The following is a 21,564-nucleotide window of genomic DNA, read 5'->3' as shown; positions in this document are numbered from 1 at the left end:
CTTTTACCTCCCTTCAAAAAACTAATTATAAAAAATAATTTTATATTTGTATGCTTACTCAATAAGAATCTCACAGGAACTCATCTCACAGGAACTCACAACAACAACTACTGCACCACTCCCACCATTAAGTGCCTACCACAGACCAAATACCATTGGGGGGAAAGTTCAATGGAGTATTTCAGAAGTCCACACAAGCACCTATTTCCCTGGGTCCACCAACAGAGAGAAATTTGAGTCAGCCTCTCTTAGCCTTGTTTCCCTCCTTTTTAATGAAGATGTCTGGCTCAAATCACAGGAAGTGGACAAGACCAGAATTCAAACGCTTTTCCCATCTTCAAAGTCTGGTTCTCTTATACTACCAAAGCAGAATAAAACTTCAATGAGATAAAATCTATGTTGACATTGAATCCACTTATTCTTAAAATTATGAATTAAGAATTAAAACATAAATAATCCTGGAATACAGGGATAATACTACCCATTAGTAAAAAATATGGAATTTGGGATATAAAACCTTAGAAGTTCACCCTACTAAACTAACAGACATATGGAAGATAATCTTTTACAACCTTAAGATGAAGAAACTTGAGTAAGACCCACGTTGTACTATATGCAGTCTAATTAATGATAAAAAACTGACCTAGCAAGTTTTAAAATTTGGAAAATTTCTAAAAGATACATTTATTCCCAATCGTAGGAATCCATGAAGAAACTGGCCTTTTTAGGGGGAAAATGCTTAGATACTGAAAGATGGAAAAGAAAATCAATCTATATACCAATGTGAGGAAAAAGTATGATATTTTTAAGTGTTTTTCCACCTTATTCTAGAAGAATGGTGTAATGCAATAATCTTGAAATAAATCTGAAGCACATCATCATTTATCACAGAACAGGATTTGATACCAACCTCCCTTTGTGCCAGCTTCTGTTTGTCAGTTTGTTTAACTTTGGGACTATTTGCTAGGAGGTGGCGAAGTTTCACATAACTCTTCCACAGTTTCTGGTACCTAAGGAAAAGGACAGACAGACATCTCAGACAAGGAGTATGAGAATCTGAAGTGCAATAAAACCAGTTGTTTTAATAGGCCTGCTGAATCATAAATTACATTCTTTTGGAGATCCTTAATGGTAACAAACCTTCATTCTAAGGAAGGATATGATTTGGGGGCAGTGGGGCAGGATGACCAAGAGTCATCTGGAACCTAGTAATTAAGTTCATTATTATAAGTCTGTGTTGAAAATGAGGTGTCACTATATGCCTGAATCTCTCTGGAAAGAATTCCAAAGAAACATAAAAACCAACAGAAATATGTATCATTTCTCATCATTACCTATTTTATTTAAATATGTACTTTCTGAGGTTGTTGAAAGAAAGATCCCTTACTTAACAAGCATACTGTCGGTCTCTGAACTGCCTACATTGAAAATAAAAGCTGGAGAATATTAGAAAAGAGAACCCCATCCATGCCAAAACCCAAGCTACACAGATGTCTCCATTTCTCCACTGGAGAAGGAAAAAGACGAATGGTGTGCACCAATTTGTATTTACCATGACAAAAATAAGCTTATTTGTTGCAGCCAAATATGGGATAAGCTGGCTCAGTGTAAAGGATCCTGTTAAAGCGTCCTGGGAATGAAGAGAAATGCGGTCCTTTAGCAGCACACAGTCCTGCCATCGGAGAGTCCACGACAGCCTATCACATTCTACTAACATTTTTGACAAGAAGGGACTTTCAAAGAATTTTGTCATATTCAAACTGCTCCTTTCTTGGCCTTAGCTGGGTCTCTCCTTTTTGGTAACAATTTTTTAGAGAATGGAGGAAAGAAAGAAGTACTTACACAGTGCCTGGTTCACTGCTTCATACTTTTATCCAAAGGGGGGAAAAAAAGAACAAAACCCTTTAGCCTCTTCTAATGTATCAGCCAGAATTGTATTTATGAATTGAAAATCTCCCATGCCCTTTTCTCCCATTATGAATCCTTAAAAAAAAAAATTAAGTCAGGAAACCATTTTTTCGTTTGTTTAACGAGGTAGGAAATCCAAACACTTCTGAAGAATATAATGGAATTATTTCTATTCCCACACATCCTCAGCTTCTCCCAGAAAAACACTAACAAGCGAGTTGGAAAAACTCAAACGTGGAAAGTAACATCAATTCTAAGAGTCAGAAGTCATGCCTTCTCCTTAGAACACAACCTTTGACTTTGCATAGGATCCTGAGCTTATTAAGATGCCTCCCAAAATAGAACTCTGCATAAATCCGGCAGTGCTAGGAACCAACATGGTGTTACTTTCCTCTAGAGTACACTGGAAAAGTAAATAATAATAATAACAATAAATATTATAATGATGAATAAAGGAAAAGTTCCTTAAAGGTTAAAAACATACAGGACTCATGTTGACCAAAACTGCCAAGGATAATCCTATTGAATAATAATTACCTACAGTTAAATCAATAGAGAAAATAATTCTTCAGGAGCTACCAAAACGTGTTTCATTTGGTAACCTAAATTTGGAAACATGGCTCATTTCAGGTCTTAATTTTTTACAAAGAAAGCATCCACTAAAGGGTATTCCTCTGCTAATTCAGCTGTTAGTAGAAGGTGAAATTGGCTATGACAAACACTGAGAAATATCTTACTGTGGATCTCCTGCATAACTCAACTGTGCAGGGCGTATCCCAAAATGGACGATAATCGGAAAAGTAATCACATCAGGGTTGAACTGTTCACGATCCAGTTGATCAATGCGGACAGAGCTAGGTTTCTAGAGAGAAAAATCAAAGCCGTTTATTCCCATAAGAAGACTTTCAATATTGACTTTAACCTAAGTAAGGAAGAAATCAATCGGGTTTTTTTCTGGGAAAGCCTCATCCCCCAAGGGAAAATGTCATTTAAAATACTTTAATCATAGCAGCTATTCTATATAAAAACTATAATGTCATCCCTGTAAATGAGTCTATGCCATTTGGCATAATGAACAATGAGTCTGTCCTTTTTTGTAGTCCACATAGAAACCTTTAAAAATTAAACTTTTAAAAGGACACCTAGTCAGATATAACTTTTCCTTAACCTCTCTAAAGACACAGGGGAAATATTCCACATTACAGGGAAGAAATGTGCTGGCTTATTCTGTTTCATTTCACATATCAAATGAATGGCTTACTTCTACTCAGGGTACACAGATGCCTCTCTCCATATTTTTTTCCATTAGTTCTCTATGTACCTTGTTTTTTCCTTTCTTTTGTTTAAATTGCAGTAGAATTCATATATATGATTATATTGGTTTCAGGTATAGGACATAATAATTCAATATTTGTATACACCATGAAATGATCACCACAGTCTAGTTAGCAACTGTCACCATACAAAGCTACAAAATTTTTTCTTATGATAAGAACCTTCAAGATCTTTTCTTGGCAACTTCCAAATATGCAACACAGTATTACTGACTTATACTCACTATGCTTTACATTACATCGCCATGACTTATATATTTTATAACTGAAAGTGTATACCTCTTGATCCCCTTCACTCATTTTGCCCGCTCCCCTTCCTCTCTGGCAACCATCAATCTGTTCTCTGTATCTAAGTTTGGCTTTGCTTTGTCCATTCATTTTGTTTTTTGATTTCACATGTAAGGGAAATCATACAGTGTTTGTCTTTTTCTGGGACTTATTTCACTTAGGGTAATACCATCAAGGTCCATTCATGTTGTTGTAAATGGTAAGATTTTATTCTTTTTTATGGCTGAGCACTATTCCATTGTGTGTGTGTATTCATCTACTGATGAACACCGATTTTTTTCCGTATCTTGACTACTGTAAATAATACTGCTAGAACATAAACGTTCATATCTTTTTGAATTCGTGGTTCTGTTTCCTTCAAATAAATACTCAGAAGTGGAACTCATGGGTCATGTGGTATATTTTCAGTTTTTTGAGGAACCTCCATACTGTTCTCCACAGTGACTGCACCAATGTACACTCCCAATAGTATACAAGGGTTACTTTTTCTCCACACCCTCACCAACACTTGTTATTTCTTGTCATTTTGGTAATAGCCATTCTGAAAGGTACAAGGTGACAATTCATGATTTTGATTTGCATTTTCCTAATGATTAGTGATGTTGAGCATCTTTTCATATGCCTGTTGGCCATTTGTATCTTCTCTGGAAAAATGTCTATTCAGATCTTCTGTCCATTTTTAATCAAATTATTTGGGTTTTTTGGTTATTGAACTGTGTGAGTTCTTTATATATTTTGGATATTAACCCTTTATTGGATATCTGATTTGCAAATATCTTCTCCCATTCAGTAGGTGGCCTTTTCATTTTGTTGATGATCTTCACTGAACACAAGTTTTTCAGTTTGATGTAGTTCCATTTGTTTACTTTTGCCTTTGTTGCCTTTGCGTTTTTGGAGTCCGGTACGAAAACATCATTGCCCAGACCAATGCCAAAGAGATTCCACCTATGTTTTCCCCTGTAAGTTTCATGGTTTCAGATCTTACATTCAAGTCTTCAGTCCATTTTGAGTTAATTTTTGCATATGGCATAGGTAGTGGTCCAATTTCATTCTTTCACATGTGGCTGTCCAGTTTTCCCAACACCATTTATTGAAGAGACTTCCTTTCCCCATTGTATATTCTTGCCTCCTTTGTCATAAATTAATTTACCATATATGCAGGAGTTTATTCCCAGGCTCTCTATTCTGTTCCACTGATCATTGTGTCTATTTTTCTTTTTGCTAATGCCATACTGTTTGATTACTATAGCCCTGTTGTATAGTTTGAAATCAGGGAACATGATGCCTCCAGCTCTGTTCTTTCTTAAGACTGTTTTGGCTAGTCAAAATCTTTTGTGGTTCCACACAAATTTTAGGATTGTTTATCCTATTTCTGTGAAAAATGCCATTAGAATTTTGATAGGGGTTGCACTGAATCCACAGATTTCTGTGAGCAATATGGACATTTTAATAATATTAATTCCAATCCATGAGCACAGAACACCTTTTCATTTGTGTCTTCAATTTCTTTCATCAACGTCTTACAGTTTTCAGAGGACAGGCCTTTCACTTCCTAGTTTCAATTTCCTCCTAGGTGTCTTATTCTTTTGATGTAATTATAGATGGGACTGTTTTCTTAATTTCTCTTTCTGATAGTTTGCTGTTAATATATAAAAATCCAACAAATTTTTATGTGTTGATTTTTTTTTACCCTACAACTACACTGAATTCACTTATTGGTTCTAACAGTTTTTTGGTGGAACCTTTAGAGGTTTTCTATATATAAAGTCATATCATCCACAAATAGTGACAGTTTTACTTCTTCCATACAATTTGGATGCCTTTTATTTCTTTTTCCTGCCTAACTGCTCTGGTAGGACTTCCAATACATGTTGAATAAAAGTGAGCATCCTTGTCTTACTCCCGATCTTATGTATTCCTTTAATTCTACACCTTTAAAATAGAAGGTATGGTGGTACAAAAACCAAATGGTTAAGCTTCTCATTATGTCCATGGAGAACACTTTTTAATTTTAATAGAAGCCTCATTTTTTTTATTCTAATACAGGAAGAAGTGAACAGGTGCTTCCTTCTTCAGTTAACAACATACTGTTTGTGAAATACCTTTCTTTCATCCTAAAAGGTGAAGTTTGTGAAAAGATGGTAAAAGCTATTATATAACCTCCTTGCTTATAATCCAGCTCTCACAGCAGTCCCTAATTAGAAACTAAACTCTTTGACTCAGCTGCTTTAGAGCCAAATGCCACAGAGTTGATCCACGTGGAGGCCAATAAGATTCGTTCTGCCATACAGCAATGCCCACAGTCAGAGTCTGGTTGGTGGCCTGGTTTAACCAGGACAGAGGGGTTTCAATGGTAAAACTGAGAAAACCCCCAGCAACTGAAACAAGCTGGTTACCCTACCAATAATTGTAGCCCCACTCAGCCATCTGACAAATCCAAGTAAGTGACAAAATAAATACATCTGTGTAAATTCATACACATTGATTAGAAAACAATGTATACTTAAGTTTTAAAAGAATATTTAAATGTCACTTAACAGTCAAAAGTTCACTAGTATTTGGAAAAGTTGAACTCTGCTCTCAAAATTAATAAACTTCTTGGAGAAGATTTTCTAGAAACAGGTAACCTAATATGAAATTATTTAAACGCCCATCATCAGTAGCAACATGTTATTTATGTCTAAGAAATGTTACCGAGATTTTGTATATCTAAGCAGCAGGATACAGTTTTAAAAGAGGAATCGCACAACTGAAAATGCCAGTGAATTATTCATGTTTTCATGATTTTAAACACCATGCTATGGCATCAACCAAAGAAATTGTGATTTAAAATATCTATAGCATCTCTAAATTTACAGAGGGGCAAGATGAAATAAGTTCTAGACTTTGGCCACACCCTACAATATCCATCATACCAGCTTTGAGGAAGAATAAAAAAAAGTTCTTGCTAATGACCAAAGTATTCCCTGGCAGAGGCAAAGTGCCTCAGGAGGGAGATTAATTCTTTTAAGTTCTGCAGCAATAAAGTACTTAATGTGACCATAATGGCTTGAAAAATTTAATAAAGTCTCCAATATTCTTACCACTGGGTAATCTTTCAAAGCAAGCACTGCAGAGGATAAAATGTGATGCCATATCTACTCTGCTCTATTCGTAAAAGATATAATGAAATGATGTTTCCATGATACTGAATTTCAGAATATTTTCCTCCTTTAAACATATTTTTATTAATTTTAACATGTCACCAAGTCTGGCACCCAAACTTATCTTTCTTAATTTATTTCTGATTACTTCCCAACATAAACCTTTCATCCTGATTAATCTGGTTTCATTATCTTCAAAACTGGCCATTTATCCTTCCAAGTATATGAATTTATTCATGCCAATAAATTCTACAATTTCCCGATTCCTTAAAGACCTCCCTGTAGCCTTTATGAAGTATCCCTGGCAGCCTGGTCCAGGGATCCCGCCTGAAACTACAGGCCTTCTTGATTGGCTTTTCGACTGACTAGTCCACTGATTCAACAATTCATCGCAGACTACTTTCACATGGCTATGCCACGAGTTTGTGTCCGGACAAACAACATATATAATCTATGTACTTCACTAACACCTAGCTCAAACAGTAGTCCCTCAACAAAGGAGCTAAATGATAATCATGGCAATGGAGTAAATATCCTCAATGCCTTTGGCTCAAAAACAAGCAATGGATGAATCAGAAAAGCACTGCGGGATTTTTTTTAAACTAGAGATCCTTGGGCCCCATACTTGAAGTATATATGGGTGGGGACAGTCAGGGCATTCTTACATTTTCAAAAGCTTTCCAACTGATTCTAGGATTTTAGGAAATGTTAGCCATTCTGTGGAAGGAAGCCCCAGGGTGAAAGTGTTCCCAAAGTGTCTACTACAGATCATGAGACTCTTCAGGCAGACCCACCAAGATGAAAAGGTGTGTCTCCCACCACCGTCACCCCCACCCATCCTCTGACCCCACTTTAAAACTGGCAGAAGAAATGTAAATTAATGCAACTATTTAAGAAGAAAAACCAAATTCACAGTTATATTGTCATAATGCTATGACTTATAGATTTTAGAGTTACTTTAACAATTATTTATGTGGCCTAACAATGTAATTGTAAAAACTGTATGATTAAGTTTTAAACAAGTTTTATGTTTAAACATATTTTTATTAAGCACTTTCACTGTCTAAATTTGTTTGAAACAATCAGTATTAGCTGGAATGTTTGATTTGTAAATAGTAACATTTTGTCTGTACAGATGTTACTGTCATGCTAGAAAAAGTTGATCCAGAGTTTTTATTTTTATGAATCAAGGCTATTAAACAATTTGGCAGCCTTTTAAAAACAACAGCTTTGTTTAAATAGATTACTGTTTCTTTACATAAAAATATTTTAATTCTCCATTTCTGGAAAACTTTACCCTGATAAGAAGCCAATATATAATTATTTTATGATTACAGTAACATACTTTAGAGAAAAAACTTTTAATTCATATAAATATACAAAAGAGCATTTTCTTCATAAGAGAATCTATTTAACTTTTGACTTTCTGCTCTTAATATTTTCATTTTTACTTCAAGAATTAACATTACAGGCTAATTTTTAGAAAAAAAAATAAGAAACAAAGAAATGGGAAATATTGGTAATAAGTATGGCAAAGGATCAATGAAAAAGGACAAGTATCACAAAAGAAAATTAGACAAGAGATAGTAATAGGTCATTATCAAAAGAAAACATGAAAGGCCAAGAAACATTTAAAATACCAATTTTTGCTAGAAACCAAAATACATACTGAACTACATAATTTTTCCCCTGGGTAAATTGATAGTATTTTTGTTAAACTAGTACACTATAACCAATATGGAGACATGGGCATGCTCATATACTCCCGGTCAAAGTGCAAATTTTAGAACCTTTCTAGAAGGCAATTTACAACATGTATCAAAAGCCTTAAAAACGTGCGTATCTTCAGGGGCTCCTGAGTAGCTCAGTCAGTTGAGCATCCAACTCTTGGTTTCAGCTCAGGCCATGATCTCACAGTTTCATGAGTTTGAGTCCCCTGTCGGGCTCTGCACTAACAGTGCGGCGTGTGCTTGAGATTCTCCCTTTCTCTGCCCCTCCCCTGCTCACACTCTCTGTCTCTCTCAAAATAAATAAATAAAAACTTTTTAAAATGTGTATATCTTCAGCCTACTAATATCATTTATGGGACTTCTTCCTAAAATATTAAACGGACACATAATCAATGATACATACATATTTATGTATATATGTGTTTATACATGCATATACAAATTCACTACAGCACTATTTGTGACAGCAAAACTCTGGAAGCAACCTAGGTGTCCAATAATAGGGGGTAAATTAAATAACTTAGGAGCCTTTTCAAATTATACTCATAAAGAAATTAAGACTATGAAAAATTAATTTTGTGGTTGTTTCTGGAAGAGGAAGAAAAGAAAAACATCTGAATATTAATATTTAATTGTATGATGCCAATTTTGTTTTAAAACAATATGAAAGTCTCTAAAGAGGTTAGAAAAGTAAATAGTAATATCTCTGGAAAATGGAACCATGGATAACTTTTATTGTCTTCTCTGGGATGTTTTCTCTATTATCTTAATTTTCTATAGTGAAGTATGTTACTTTTATACTCAGAAAAAAATCAGATATGAACATATCTAAAAACTTTTAAATTCTCCATAATGGGCAAAATTTACTAATCAGAGAAATTTACTACTCAATATGACTACCTTGTCAATTTTTTTTTATTTACTAAATATTTAAAAGGAAAAATTACTTGGGGCACCTGGGTGGCTCAGTCATTAAGCACCTGACTCTCGATTTCAGCTCAGGTCATGATCTCATGGTTTGTGGAATCAAGCCCCACAATGGGCTCTGTGCTGACAGTGTGGAGCCTGATTAGGGTTCTGTTTCCCTTTCTCTCTGCCCCCCCAAATAAATAAATAAACATTAAAAAAATAAAATGAAATTTAAAAAAGGGAAAATTATTCAAAGGACAAGAATGAATACTTAAAACTTTTAAAATGTTTTGTTACTGTTTTTGTCAACATTCAAACCTGGAAAGAGTCTCAGAACATGTAATTCAGTCTCAGAACGTGAAAGCACCAGAACATACCGTTCCAGGGTTGGTGACGATCATGCCTTTGCATTCTTCTGCGTATTTCTGCCATTCAAGTTCTTCCCACTGAAGCATATTGGCGATCTCCTCTTCGGGAACCAGGGCTTTGCTACACCGTAATAAGTAAAGGAGAATCTGGTGCATGGACAGCACTTCCTTTCCTCCATCTAGAGTAGGAGTGGAAAGAGAGGGAAAAATAAGGCTACTTAACAGCCAATCATCAGCCGAATAAGGAAAAACAAAACAATAAGGGGAAAAAAGGACATTTATAAAAAAGAAATTTAGAATTTACATTGTTTAACCAGGTGCCAAATAATACAAAAGCCATTTGTTTCACTGATGAACAGTGCTCATAAACCATCTCATTTACTAAAATGGCAACAACAACATTATAAATGATAAAAGGCTCCATTTGTGAGGCATGAATATAAAAAAAGTGCCTACCTAAATAAATTTAAAACCACCTAGCATAAAGAGCCACAGTTTATAATATACAGAACTATGTTATGTCTTAAATATTTTATCATTCCTTCTAAGGTAACAGATGAAAGCTCTTTAGAAGTGATGTTACTGTCTTAAGGAAATTCTAAGCTTTTATGAGGTATTTATGGATGTTTCCAATAAGCTATTGTTGCATTATGGTCTAATTTTTTGGTGCTAATGTGCTGCACCTGCCGTGATGAATAGCACTAAAAAGCCTGTACTAATATCATGAAGATCATTATGGAGTTAGTATACGGAAAAAATACCAAGTACTCTGAGGCTTACAGAAGCATATATTACCAAGTACAGAGCATAAAAACAACAAAGGACATAATTAAAGTACCTTGGAAAGAGCCAATTAATCTGGTACTTGATGAACCAAAGACATTAATATAATGTGGCCATTAATTTTGTGTTCACATGCTTCTGCCGTCTCTTTGGGCTTAACTTCTTGACCAATGTATGCAACCACCTTGTACCCCTTTTCTTTGCCTAATCTTGACCCAAGGAAGGACAAGAGGTCTGAAGGTATGGGGACCAATGACCACCCTCCCCAGGTCAGGAGATATGCTAGGAACTGCAACATAGGGCCAAACACTTCATGGAGAAACAAGGGGACCAAGATGATGGGGATGGGTGGGCACAGATGAGAGTGTCCTATTTGTGCTAGAGGGATTCGTGGTACCCAAGGAATTTGGGTTACTAGAAAGAGGATAAAAGATCTTTATATAAGTTGCTGTGAGATAAGAGCCTGGACAGGATTACACATCTGAGAAAGAAGAAAGTAAAGATCAAAATTCCTTTTTGATCTGTATTTTTTTTTAAATCTCAGATGCTGTTATGGAACTGGACAGCATTGCTGCTCTAGAGCTACTATATATGTAGGCATGCATTCATTCACTAAATACTTGCTTATATTCAGTAAGTATTTACTGAGCACCTATTATGCAGCAGGCACTCTTCTAGACCCTGGAGACACAATGGTGACCTAAACAGCTAAAACCCCCTATATTCCAGAGAAGGGAAAGAGACCATAAAAAACAACTACATGACAGAGCAGGTCAAGATGAACATTCTTCCGTGAAGCAGAATCAAAATGGGCAAGGCACTACGGCTGTATTTAAAATGGTGGTCAGGAAACGAGTCTTCAAACAGGTGTCATGTGAGCAAAGACTAGAAAGAAGCAGAGGAACCCACCATGCAGCAATCTGGGAGAAGAGTGTCTCAGACAGAAAAAAACAGCAGAAGTCCTATGGAAAGCGGGACCGATGTGTTCTAGGAACTGCAAAGAGGCCACCGTGGATGGAGTGAAGTAAGGAACAGAGTACGGAAGAGGTGGCAGGGAAGTCAGATCTTGCACAGCTTTTACAGAGCACACTAAGAGCTCTGCATTCTATTCTCACAAGGGAGCAGGGTTTTTACCATTATGTGCCAGGCACTACAAGCGGTCCCCTGTCACAGCCATGGAAAAAAACAAACAAAAACACAAGCTCCAGGTCCTCAAGACATATATGTAAGCTAATAATGATTAATCACAACAGTTCCTAGAGGAATCTTCATAGATAGCATTCTGAAAACAGAGTTCCCTTAATCAAAGATAGAGTCTCCAAAAAAGAAAAAAGAAAGAAAAAAGAAAAAGTCCAAGAAGTGACTAAAATACAATCAACCCACATGAGGACATGCTCCACCTACTGATTCAGAATACTGCTCACAGCAGCGAAATCTTTTTATGCCTCATGACAAAACATCTGCTTTAAATCCAAGAGTCACCTTTGATTAACAAACTTCCACTGTTAAGGGCATATTTCTCAGAGTCTGTCCCAAAAACATTTCAATCTCCCTGCATATAAGATGTCTTCCTCAATCCATGATGTTCCCCTCTTTGCTAAGGAGCCCGGCAAAGCCACAATGCCTCTCTGTCTGAGCCCCCCGTGGTCTCTACTTCCAGGGGGTCTGAGGCAAACAGATGGACAAGAGAACTTTAAAACCAGACTACGCTGATGTATGCTACATGTGTATACATACTGAACAGCAGAGAGAAAGGAACCCTAGAGAGCCCCGAGAAGAACTACCACACTGACTAGATTCACTAGGAACCAAGAAAAGAACAAAATAATATTTGGCTCATAATCTCTACATTTGGTAGTACCCCTAAAGAGAACTCTGAGCCTACAAGGATCCAACAGAAGCCCAGGATGCCATAGGAAGGTGGAGAGTGTTGTTCTGTTATAAGGATTAGAAAAAAACACTCAGATTTTATTTGGGGAGACTGGTGTACGGTGGAAGGAGCAAATACATGCAACGCCAGGTATACAAAAGAGCACTAGAACCTCCCTACTAGCAGTTACGGAGGGCTGACTTCCTAGCCCCGCAAAGAGAAGTGAAATAGAATTTGCAGCTACGAGCATGGAACTAGAGGGTATTATCCTAAGCAAAATTAGTCAGTCAGAGAAAGACAAACATCATATGGCTTCACTCATATAAGGACTTTAAGACACAGAACAGATAACACAAGGGAAGAGAAGCAAAAATAATATAAAAACAGGGAAAGGGACAAAACATAAGAGACTCTTAAATATGGAGAACAGAGGGTTACTGGAGGGGTTGTGGGAGGGGGGATGGGCTAAATGGGTAAGGGGCATCAAGGCATCTACCCCTGAAATCACTGTTGCACTATATGCTAACTTGGATGTAAATTTAAAAATAAATAAATAAACAAACAAAACAAAACAGCAATGAAATAGACTAAGTGCTATGAATTTAAAGCAAAAAGTCTAAAAAAAACAAAAAGTATTGGAAGAGGGGAATACCTGAGCCTACAAACCAAGGGCAAAGCCCAATTTAGAAGAATACCAGCAAGATAAAGAAAAAAGGCCACCAAATGCTCCTAAGAATGCTTTTACCTAGTTCACATACAAAGCTAATGAGAAAAGAGAGCTTTATAGCAGCATCAAAACTAGAGCCATGTAAAAACATACACATCGGTGCAAACTCGGTGATGCTGAAGGAGAAATTGTAAATCCATGCTGAAACCTGCTAAATATTTTAAATGGCAACTAACACCTAAAAAGATAGGTATTTACCACTGTGACAAAGCAGAAACTCAGGACAGATAACCGGAGATGAAAGTTTTACCCAGGGGAGGATCAAGGCACTACTCCAGGTCCAGTACTGGGGCGCAATCCTTGTGGAATGTAAGAAAAGGAAGATGAGACCAGAGTCCTGCCAGAGCCTGCGGGGCAAGGGCTGCATCCCTCACACCCAGCCCGGTAAAAAAGTCACTCCATAAATACTTGTGGAATGATTTTCTGAAGCAGATAAATAACATGGCCACTTGCTCACAGACTGCCATGAATTTACTAATGTTAATGAATTGGCTCTTTTGGTTTGTCTGTTTTGCTACATGTTTATGTTGGGGATTTATGGAACTATGTCACTGAGGGCTAGGAAGTAATTTTTATCTCATTGGCTGAGATAAATAGGACATGATATAAATGAGAAATGAGAGCGGGTAAGCTAAGGTTAGCAGGAATTCTGCCAGCACTGGGACTGGAGCTGTGACAACGGCTCATTATTCGGGAAGAACTGGAGTTTGTGTTTCGGGGAATGAATCTGGACAGTCATTAACGAACTGACAGACTTTATAAACTGTTTCTCAGAGACCCAATTCTCTCAGCTTATATTGCTTGATTATTTATATGGGGGGGGGGGGGACAATTTGTTAGGGAATCTGTGTTAAGAATATGGCTGGTTAAACAAGTATTTTTCAATGGTGTAATAGTTATTTTAAGAACTATAAAAATACCTTCCTCTTTCCTACATGGAGAATAACTGTATAACTGCATTATTATGTTTCCTGTATATTCCTGCTAACATGTCTTCACATAATCTCAACTTTTGAAAATGTGTATTAACAGGTATTTTCTAAACTCCCCCCTCAAAAAATCACTCTCCAAATAGAAAATCATATTAAGATGCTATATCAATTGATGTTTTTATCCCACTACACTTGGCCCCCTGGGAATTTTGAGATAGTCTCCCTCTCTGGCTCTCTCTCAGCCATGCCTTGAAAACTGCTTCTCCAGAATGGGGCAATTTCCAGAAATCAATTTGCAAGGTAATAAACAGATTTGCAAAACGGATTCAGGAATTCCGAGGGTTTACTACAGTGATGATGTAAGCAATGACCAGGTTTCCCAGAAGTACAGCTTCCTGTCTTGAGTTATACCCTGCCTTGGCCCCAGGTAGAGCAAGAATAAAACCTTTAATTCAAGAAGAGCTCTTATCAATAGTCTGGCTACCAAAGGTAGAGGTAGGGATTGGAAAGAAACAAAAACTTGAGAAAATCCTTAAAATCTCAATAAACTAGTTGCTCTGTGATTTGACTCCTGGTAAACTGGCCTGCATTAAATAATCCTTGGTTTTAAACTATAAGCTTAATTTTGGATAAATCTGTATGGAGCAAATGAAACCACTGTCTTCAAAACTGTGTAAACTGGGGAACTAAAGAAAAATTATGATGACTGATACACTGTCAATTAGATATAATAAATTGATATAAATGAAAAGTAAATGAGAATGAGAGGATCATGAAATACCTGAAATATATGAAAGCTGCTCTTTCTCATAAGAGTTCAAGTAAGATGCAGATAATCACCATGAGATTACATTTTGCCTGTCAGATAGACAAACTATAAAAGACATAATATCCAATGTGGACAGATACATAGAAAAAGGATACTGTTAAAAATGTTGGTTAGAACTACCTATTATGTCCTTTCTAGAGAACATGTGGGCAACATCTTTCTAGATTTAAAATGTGCATACTGTCTTAACAAATAATTTCACTTCTAGAACTCTAGCTCATAGAAGATGTACAAGACTATTGTTGAAGTATTCATATGTACTGGAGAAAAGAACAGAGATCTCTAAAATATTCGTCACTAGAGGAACTGTCCAAAAAATTAATGTCCATTCATACTACAGAATGCTATGAAGGTGTTAAAGAATAAGGCAATGTATTTTTATAGCGGATGTCTGAAATAGTCAAGTAAAAAAAGGCAAGCTGTATAACATATTTAGTGTTATCCCACTTGAAGAAGAAAAGCATAATTTTCCCTATATGGATTAAAACGAATACAAACCAAACCATTTATAGCACCTACTCATTTTCACCCTTCTAGAAGGGGATGTTTACTTTTTTGCTTTACACACTTTTGTCTTATTTGTGTACATACACACACACACACACACACACACACACACACACACACACACAGTTGAGCCAATAAAGGGTAAAGGTAACACTTCAATTCTGTGAAGAAAGAATGATCTTTCCAATAAATGGTGCAGGGTCAACTGGATGTCCATATTTAAAAAAAGGAATCTTGATTCTTATACCAATTAGAGAAACAAATTTTGAGACATATTAAAGATCTAATTTCTAGAAAATACAGGAGAGTATCTTGATGACCTTAAGATAGGCAAAGATTTCATAAACAAGATACAAAAAGATCTAAGCATAAAAGGAAAATTGGATATAGACTATGTTAAAATTAAGAATTTATGTTCATCAAAAATCACCATTAAGATAATTAAAAAGCAATCAACAGAGGAGGTATTAGCAATCTATACATCTCACAAAAGTCTCATCTATAATCCATATACTATATACCTACAAATAAATGAGAAAAAGGCAGACATCACTGAGTAGAAAAATAAGCTAACGACTTAAACAGACACTTCAAAAGACAATATCCAAATAGTTAATATATGAAATGATGCTCCATTTCATAAGTCATTAGGGAAATGAAAATTAAAACAATAATGTGATACCTCTGAACACTCAACAAAATGGCTAACTTGAAAAAGAAAGAAAAATGCCAGGTGTTGGTGAGAATGCAGAATAACTTGAAAGGTCATATAATACTACTGGTGGGGATGGAAAATGAAACAACCATTTTGGGAAACTGTTAGAAATTATCTACAAAGCTTAATATAAACACAACCAAAACTTCTATTCCACTCTTAGGTATATATCCACAATGAGAAAGCACAAATACACACTCACCAAAAGGCATGTACAAGTATAACGATGAACATATGTATGGTATCTGAAAGAGCCCAAAACTGACAAAACCCAAGTGCCCATCAATCACAGATAGGTTGAATATATCTTAGTCATACCATATAATACTATGCAGTAATGAGAATGAACCAACTACAGTTAAGTATAACAGGTGTCTCAAAAACTCTTAATGCAAAATAAGACAAAAATAAAAAGGAACACACAATTATAGCTTTTATCATTAAAAAACAAGCAAAGCTAACATGGTGATTTTAAGTCAGAACAGAGGCTACCCTTGAGGAGCAGGGAGGTGACTGCAAAGGGGATCTTGGATGCTGATAATCTTGATCTGGGTGCTGAGTACACAGTCATATTCACTGTGCAAATTCACTGAAGTCTTATATTTATGATATGGGCATTTTTCAGTGTTTGTGTTATACTTCAACGGTTTACTTTTTAAAAATGAGAGACAGGGGCGCCTGGGTGGCGCAGTCGGTTAAGCGTCCGACTTCAGTCAGGTCACGATCTCGCGGTCTGTGAGTTCGAGCCCCGCGTCAGGCTCTGGGCTGATGGCTCGGAGCCTGGAGCCTGTTTCCGATTCTGTGTCTCCCTCTCTCTCTGCCCCTCCCCCGTTCATGCTCTGTCTCTCTCTGTCCCAAAAATAAATAAAAAACGTTGAAAAAAAAATTTTTTTTAAATAAAATAAATAAAATAAAAAAATAAAAATAAAAATGAGAGACAATACAAGGGGCACTTGGGTGGCTCAGTCAGTTAAGCATCCGACTTTGGCTCAGGTCATGATCTCACAGTTTATAGGTTTGAGCCCTGTAAGCCTGGAGCCTGCTTCAGATTCTGTGTCCCCCTTCTCCCCCCCCCCCCCCGCCTCTGCTCCTCCCCCGCTCACACTCTGTCACTCTCTCTCTCAAAAATAAACATTAAAAATTTTATTTTTAAAAATGAGAGACAATACCAGAGAACATTTGAAAGTACATTCACTCTTATTAGTAACAAAATACAGGAATAATTAACTAAGGCACTACTGTGATCAATTAAAGTCAGTAAACAAATATTTATTGAGTCCCTGCTATGTGCCAAGTAGTATGTTAGCACTGATACAAGACAGACACTGCTTACTCCTTAGCCCCATGAAGTTACAGGAAGGAAGGAAGGAAGAAGTGAAGAAAAAAGGAGGGAGGGTCCAAAATGTGAAGATGACTAATAATGCATTTTTCATGGCAGCATAAACTGATGCTATTCTTTAGAGAAGAAATTTGGTACTATATACCACATTCTTTAAAAGTATCCATCTACTCAATGAATTAGTAAAAACTAGGATGCAAATCATACATTAGTATGATGACAACTATGTAGAAACAGCCTCTGCACAAACAACAATAAAAATATATATTAAAATGTTTTTTATTCACCATTTTCTAAAAGATTTTAATGAAATCGTATTGTGGAAAACAAATCAATCATAATTTGCCACCCAATACCAAAATGCATTTTATATGTTAAATATTTTTCTGTATCTTTCAGGGCTTTTTAATATATATATATTTCCAAAAGGAAGTCCAAGGAAAAGTAAATCCTGCTTAAAAATAAATCAATAGACCTTTTTCTTTATGACAAACTAAATGTTATCCCTACATAGTTATAGGAAACATTTTGTAAGAGTTCAAATCCCACAAAGTAAATATCTGACATAAGATTTTTCTTTAAGATGATTTTAAAACTGTCCACTTTCTCTTAGAATTTGTTTGGTTATAAAGTGCCTAGAGGCAGACAGATAGAGAAAGGAAAGGCTTTCAACAAGCTCACTCTAACACCATTTTCTAATAAGTTCGTTGCTAAAGTTCCATTATAAAATCAGAGATACATTCACATGAAAAGAAAAAAGGACTTCTCAATAAAATAAAACCAGCTGTACAAAGGAGAAAAGCTTTTGAATGCATTTTCCAAATGAAACTTTCCAATAAAATAAGCATTAACAATAATACCAAAAATATAAGTAACGCTACTCTAAAATAAAAATAAGCCATTGTGACTGAGTGTCTCAACTAAGGGAAGGGTATCAAGGACAAAATCTTGAGGAAAATCTAAACTAGAATGAGTAGACAAGAAACAAAAGCCATAAAAGACAAATCAGAGAGCTAGGAGGAAAGCGAAAAGAGCTCAGCACACAGAAGAGAGGGTCAAGAGCCCAGGTACCACATCAGGGAAGAGACTGAAACTGATGTGGTTTTTGGGAGGATAGCTTTGGCATCAGCAGCTGCAAGGGGGTGGGGACAGAGTTAGAGGGGGTAGGGCGCCCACGCAAAGCCAGGCTGTGAATGGGCCAAGGTCTGACAGGCTCATACGAGGGTTCTGAGGCATGGGGAGGCAAGGTCTCCAGCACCCAGGAGGACAAGAGGCATGAGAAGGAGAGCATGAACACAGGGCTGACCTCCTGAAATTGCTGATATGCAGATGTGGGCAGAAAGTTTACACTCTGAAAAGCTCCCCAGATGAAACTGTAGACCACAGATCTATTGCAGCAGCTAATTGTTTTTCTCCAGTATCACTGAGTGGCCCATATACAGAACAAGAAAAGGCAAATGGCCAAACTGATATTTCAATGGAGGTTGGTGGCTAGCACAAGGGGCTGAGGTCAGTAGAGCTGAGAGATAGACATCAGAGCACAAGACTGAAGAGAGAAGGCAAAGAAAGGTGGCTCCACACAGGGAGAAAAGGGAAGACAGATTCAGGTAGAAGCAAACAGACTAGGGCATAAGAGGCTGGAGGAATAGAAAGATGTCACCAGAAAGTGTGACGCCACAAGGAGATTCTAGGGATGAATTCATTTAGGTAAAGATTTTGCAAACAAAAATGCATCTGAAGATTTCACTGAAAACCTTGCCATTTTTAAAAATGCTAAATAGAATACCATATCGCATAGCTGGACTCTTGAAAAAAAAATGTAAAAGTTAAAATACTGCTTTAAAAAAATTAAAGGGTCTCCTGGGTGGCTCTGTTGGTTGAGCGTCTGACTCTTGATCTTGGCTCAGGTCATGATCCCTGGATCTTGGGATCAAGCCCCACATCAGGCTCCACACTGGGCATGGAGCCTGCCTGGGATTCTCTCCCCCACCCTGCCACCCCTCCTCTGCCCCTCTCCCCACTCGTATTTTGTCTAAAATAAAAAAATAAATAAATGAAAATTAAAAAGTAATACACTTACTTAGTGAGAAAATAACTTCTTTTTTCACTATAAAATGCATAAAAGCATGTGTCAAAAAAAATAGGAAAAAAACCACCTATAATACAGTATATTAATATACCTATTATTGCAGTAATTTTTGCCTTAGTTATAATCATAGTGCATATAAAATTTTATAGCAATTGTTTTCCAACTAACTATATGCATTTTTTAGAGTCATAGTTTTCCCATATTAATTTTAATACTTGCATGATATTTTATCTAGATCTTCAAAATTTATAAATCGCTTGTCCACTGCTCATCTAATTTGGGGTTATCATATATTATACAGGGGTACAAATCAGAATGTGTAATTTTACATTTCATTCCTGACCTAAGAAGTAGATAATTAACAGTATCTGAGATGGGAAGTTGTCCATAAAGATTGAAAGGAGAACGGCAGGCTTATTTTCAGATGCACTATCACACTGGGTCACTGACAAGCCAAAAGATTTACCTGGAAGAAACCTCACAAACCGTGGCATGAAATGAAATCTTGGGCAGCAGGGAGGACTGTCTTCAAACAAAGGGCCTAAAGCAAACAAGTGAAAAGGAAAGAAAAAATAAATAAAACAGCCTTAGAAAACAAACGCTGCGACTTAATTCCTAAGATTTATGACAACCACAACAAAACACCACCAGAGAAGTAGGGACATAAAAAACACGATCCCTTCTTCTCCCCAACAGCTCAATCAATCATGTGGTAACTGCCACAAACACCCAATGAAGACTGCAGTTAGGGGAGTCCCCAAAGTCAGAGGAGAATAAAGGCCCCAAGGATATACCTAGTATATGACATGTACAGGAAAGCTATTTTTAGAAATCCAAAAATATAAAGACTTGTTATAACTGAACTACTGCATGATATAATATGCTTGTATTTTAATTCTGTTCTACTTTAATCAATACAACTGGGGGGGTAAAGAGAGAAATGCCATTAAAAACTTGGTTTGAAAAGCCATCCATCAATACACTGTTTTAAAATTAGGTAAGTCAATGACTGATGGAATACAGATACTTCCAAAGGAATGAACAATTATCTAAGAACTAAATTTTGGGGGTGCCTGGGTGGCTCAGTCAGTTAAGCAATCATGAGCTCACAGTTCATGAGTTCGAGCCCCACGTCCAACTCTGTGCTGACAGCTCAGAGCCTGGAGCCTGCTTCAGATTCTGTGTTTCCCCCTCTCTTTGTCCCTCCCCCATTCACACTCTGTCTCCCAAAAATAAATGTTAAAAAAAAAAAAATTTTAAAAAGAACTAATTTTAAACTGATACAGCTCAAAGTGTATGTGTGTGTTTTGAAGGCTAACCAAAATTGTTTTAGTAAACTGTCATCTTAGAAGAAGTTTATTACAGTAAAGGTCAATAAATTTAAAATATTAACTAATGAGATTTTCCCTAGTGTACATAAATCAAGGTAGTTACTCATAGTAACTGGTATCATCTTCTGAGGTATCATCAGATAATGGATAATGGTAATTTTAGCTAATGAACATTGTCAAACTGTATTAAAATAAGAACTTATTCACATCAAATGATAACAACTGTTCTTATGAATAATATACTTTTCCCTGGGTATTTCAAAAATAAGGGAAATTTCAACTGTTTCCCCACTTTCATAAGTTTTTACACATATTACAATATTCTTTTATAAGCACTATACTTTTCTTTATATCCTATTATTTACCTTTAAGATTCCAGTCATACAATTCCAAAATATCTCTGAACAGGAATAACGAAAAGAGCTCAAGTCCTTTCACACAAAAATTCTGAAAAATAAACCAAAATCAAATTACTATACTACAGCAAATATATATCAACGAAAGATTCAACTTGTCCCAGTCAAGTGTCTTAAAAAATGTGTATTAAAACTATACTAAAATCATGTAATTTCCTAAAAAATATGGCCACTGTCCTACAAGAGCTAATTGGCTGGCTATATAAAGTAGGCAATAATGCCATTAGAATTCCTACAAAAATATGAACTCAGCCCTTCCAAACATACAAATAAAATGATGTGAAATTTAAAAATTAAAACCTTGTATTTTCCTAATCCACTTATAAATCTCAGAATTAGAATCTCC

The 21,564-nt window shown here is 36.2% G+C and overlaps 1 protein-coding gene across 7 annotated transcripts in view; it reads right to left on the bottom strand.

Moving 5' to 3' along the window:
* Positions 1 to 21,564, bottom strand: part of DROSHA (drosha ribonuclease III) — a 125,207-nt gene that overhangs the window by 62,643 nt on the left and 41,000 nt on the right. For 6 of the 7 annotated variants that reach the window (XM_007097443.3, XM_007097446.3, XM_007097444.3 and 3 more), the window contains 5 exons: positions 21,168 to 21,249; positions 19,938 to 20,012; positions 9,690 to 9,859; positions 2,646 to 2,770; positions 911 to 1,010 (listed from right to left, as the gene is read on the bottom strand). In XM_007097443.3, the coding sequence (XP_007097505.1) occupies positions 911 to 1,010; positions 2,646 to 2,770; positions 9,690 to 9,859; positions 19,938 to 20,012; positions 21,168 to 21,249 (552 nt within the window). The remainder of the gene's footprint in view (positions 1 to 910; positions 1,011 to 2,645; positions 2,771 to 9,689; positions 9,860 to 19,937; positions 20,013 to 21,167; positions 21,250 to 21,564) is intronic. The other variant, XM_015544399.2, reaches the window with a different exon arrangement.

Source organism: Panthera tigris, chromosome A1 (assembly GCF_018350195.1).
Source record: "Panthera tigris isolate Pti1 chromosome A1, P.tigris_Pti1_mat1.1, whole genome shotgun sequence".
NCBI lineage: Eukaryota > Metazoa > Chordata > Mammalia > Carnivora > Felidae > Panthera > Panthera tigris.
The sequence above is the reverse complement of the archived record's forward strand: the minus strand, read 5'-3'. Positions and strand labels throughout refer to the sequence as shown.